This window comes from Salmo trutta, chromosome 8 (assembly GCF_901001165.1).
Source record: "Salmo trutta chromosome 8, fSalTru1.1, whole genome shotgun sequence".
NCBI lineage: Eukaryota > Metazoa > Chordata > Actinopteri > Salmoniformes > Salmonidae > Salmo > Salmo trutta.
The window spans coordinates 6,681,619-6,684,406 of NC_042964.1; the positions used below are offsets into that span (position 1 = coordinate 6,681,619).

The window sequence follows — 2,788 nt, forward strand, 5'->3', positions numbered from 1 at the left end:
TAGTAGCAGTAGCAGTAGTAGTAGCAGCAGTAGTTGTAGCAGTAGAAGTAGTAGTAGTAGTAGTAGTAGTAGTAGTAGTAGTAGCAGTAGTAGTAGCAGCAGCAACAACAGTAGCAGCAACAGCAGTAGTAGTAGTGGTGGTAATGTTAGTAGTAGTAGTAGTAGTAGTAGTGGCAGTAGTAGTAGTAACAGCAGCAGTAGTAGTAGTGGTGGTAATGTTAGTAGTAGTAGTTGTAGTAGTAGTAGTAGTGGCAGTAGTAGTGGTAATAGTGGTAGTAGAAGTAGTAGTGGTGGTGGTAGTGGTAGTAGCAGTAGAAGTAGTAGTAGTAGTAGTAGTAGTAGTAGTAGTAGTAGCAGAGGTAGTGTTACTGGTAGTAGTAGTAGTAGTAGTAGTAGTAGTAGTAGTAGTAGCAGTAAAAGTATCAGCAAAGGTAGTGGTAGTGGTAGTGGAAGTAGTAGTGGTAGTAGTAGTAATAGTAGTAGTAGTAGCAGTAGTAGTAGCAGCAGTAGTTGTAGCAGTAGAAGCAGTAGTAGTAGTATTAGCAGAGGTAGTGGTAGTAGTAGCAGTGGTAGTAGTAGTAATAGTAGTAGCAGTAGCAGTAGTAGTAGCAGCAGTAGTTGTAGCAGTAGAAGCAGTAGTAGTAGTAGTAGCAGCAGTAGTAGTAGTAGCAGCAGCAGCAACAGCAGTAGCAGCAACAGCAGTAGTAGTAGTAGTACTGAAAATAGTGGTAGCAGTGGTAGTGGTAGTAGTAGTGGTAGTAATAGTGCTGGTAGTAGTGGTATTAGTAGTAGTAGTAGTGGCAAAACTAGTAGTAGTAGTAGGAGTGGTAGTGGCAGTGAAAGTTGTAGTTGTGGTAGTAGTAGTAGTAGTAGTAGTAGTAGTAGTAGTAGTATAAGCAGAGGTAGTGGTAGTGGTAGTAGTAGTAGTAGTAGTAGTAGTAATAGTAGTAGCAGTAGTAGCAGCAGTAGTTGTAGTAGTACTGAAAATAGTGGTAGCAGCGGTAGTGGTAGTGGTAGTAGTAGTGGTAGTAATAGTGCTAGTAGTAGTAGTAATACTGTAAGTAGTAGTAGTGGTAGTGGTAGTAGTAGTAATAGAAGTATCAGTAGCAGTAGAAGTAGCAGCAGTAGTTGTAGCAGTAGAAGCAGTAGTAGCAGCAGTAGTAGTAGTAGCAGCAGCAGCAACAGCAGTAGCTGCAACAGCAGCAGTAGTAGTGGTGGTAATGGTAGCAATAGTGGTGTTAATGGTAGTAGTAGTGGTGGTAATGGTAGCAGTAGTTGTAGTAGTAGTAGTATTGGTGGAAGTAGTAGTAGTGGTTGTAGTAGTTGTAGCAGTAGTGGTAGTAGTAGTAGTAGTAGTAGTAGCAGAGGTAGTGTTACTGGTAGTGGTATTAGCAGTAGTAGTAGTAGTGGCAGTACTAGTGGTAGTAATAGCAGTAGAAGTATTAGCAGAGGAATTGGTTGTGGTTGTAGCAGTAGTGGTAGTAGTGGTGAAAGTAGTAGTAGTAGCAGTACTAGTAGTAGTAATAGCAGTAGTAGTATTAGCATAGGTAGTGGTAGTGGTTGTAGCAGTAGTGGTAGTAATAGTGGTAGTACTGGTAGAAGCGGTGGTAGTGGTAGTAGAAGTGGAAGTACTATTAGTGGAAGTGGTAGTAAAAGTAGTAGTTGTGATAGTAGCAGTGAAAGGTGTAGTAGTGGTAGTAGTAGTAGTAGTAGTGGTAGTGCAAGTAATAGTGCTAAAGGTAGTAGAAGTAGTAGTGGTGGAAGTAGTTGTGGTGGTAGAGATAGTAGTGGTAAAAGTTGTGGCTGTACTAGTAGTAGTAGAAGAAGTAGTAGTACTTGTGAAAGAAGTAGTGATGGTAGTAGTAGTAGTTGTAGTAGTAGTGGAAGTAGTAGTAGTAGTATTTGTAGTATGAGTGGTGGCATTCGTGAAAGTAGTAGTAGTGGTAGTGGTAGTAGTAGTAGTATTAAGGGAAGTAGTAGTAGTAGTAGTAGTGGTATTAGTGGAAGTGGTAGTAGTGAAAGTAGTAGTAGTGGTAGAGGTAGTAGTGGTAGTGGAAGTTGTAGTAGTGGTAGTAGAAGTAGTGAAAGAAGAAGCAGTGGTTGTGGTAGTAGTAGTGGCAGTAGTAGTAGTATTAATGGACGTAGTAGTAGTAGTAGTAGTAGTAGTAGTATTAGTGGATGTGGTAGTAGTGAAAGCAGTAGTGGTGGTAGAGGTAGTATAAGTAGTGGAAGTCGTAATTGCAGTAGTAGTGAAAGTAGAAGTAGTAGAATTGGTATTAGTAGTGCTAATAGTAGTGGTAGTAGTACTAGTGGTAGACGTAGTAGTGGTAGTAGTTGTAGTGGTGGATATGGAAGACATGAACATGGTAGTATTAGTAGTAGTAGTGGTAGTTGTAGTAGTATTAGTGGAAGTAGTAGTAGTGGCAGAAAGAGTAGTGAAATTAGTAGTATTGGTAGTATTGTTAGTAGTATTAGTGGTAGTAGTAGTAGTGGTAGTAGTAGTAGTGGTAGTAGTAGTAATGAACGTAGAAGTAGCGGTAGTGGTAGTAGTGGTGGCAGTAGAAGTAGTAGTAGTAGTAGTAGTAGTAGTAGTAGTAGAAGTGGTAGTAGTTGTGAAAGTAGTAGTAGTGGTAGTAGTAGTAGTGGTATTAGTAGTAGTTGTAGTAGAAGTGGTGGTAGTAGTGAAAGTAGTAGTAGTGGTAGTAGTAGTAGCAGTTGTGGTGATGGTAGTAGTAGTAGTTGTAGCAGTAGTAGCAGAGGTTGTGTTAATGGTAGTGGTATTAGTAAT

The 2,788-nt window shown here is 40.0% G+C and overlaps 1 protein-coding gene across 1 annotated transcript; it reads right to left on the reverse strand.

The window, feature by feature from the left end:
* Window positions 1-283: 283 nt before the first annotated feature.
* Window positions 284-2,431, reverse strand: LOC115199204 (cell wall protein DAN4-like; the record flags this gene model as incomplete). Its single annotated transcript, XM_029761832.1, has 3 exons — window positions 284-664; window positions 1,886-1,939; window positions 2,198-2,431. Coding segments are annotated over 3 exons (669 nt in total), but the record flags the coding sequence as incomplete, so codon positions are not given.
* Between the last annotated feature and the right edge of the window lie 357 nt (window positions 2,432-2,788).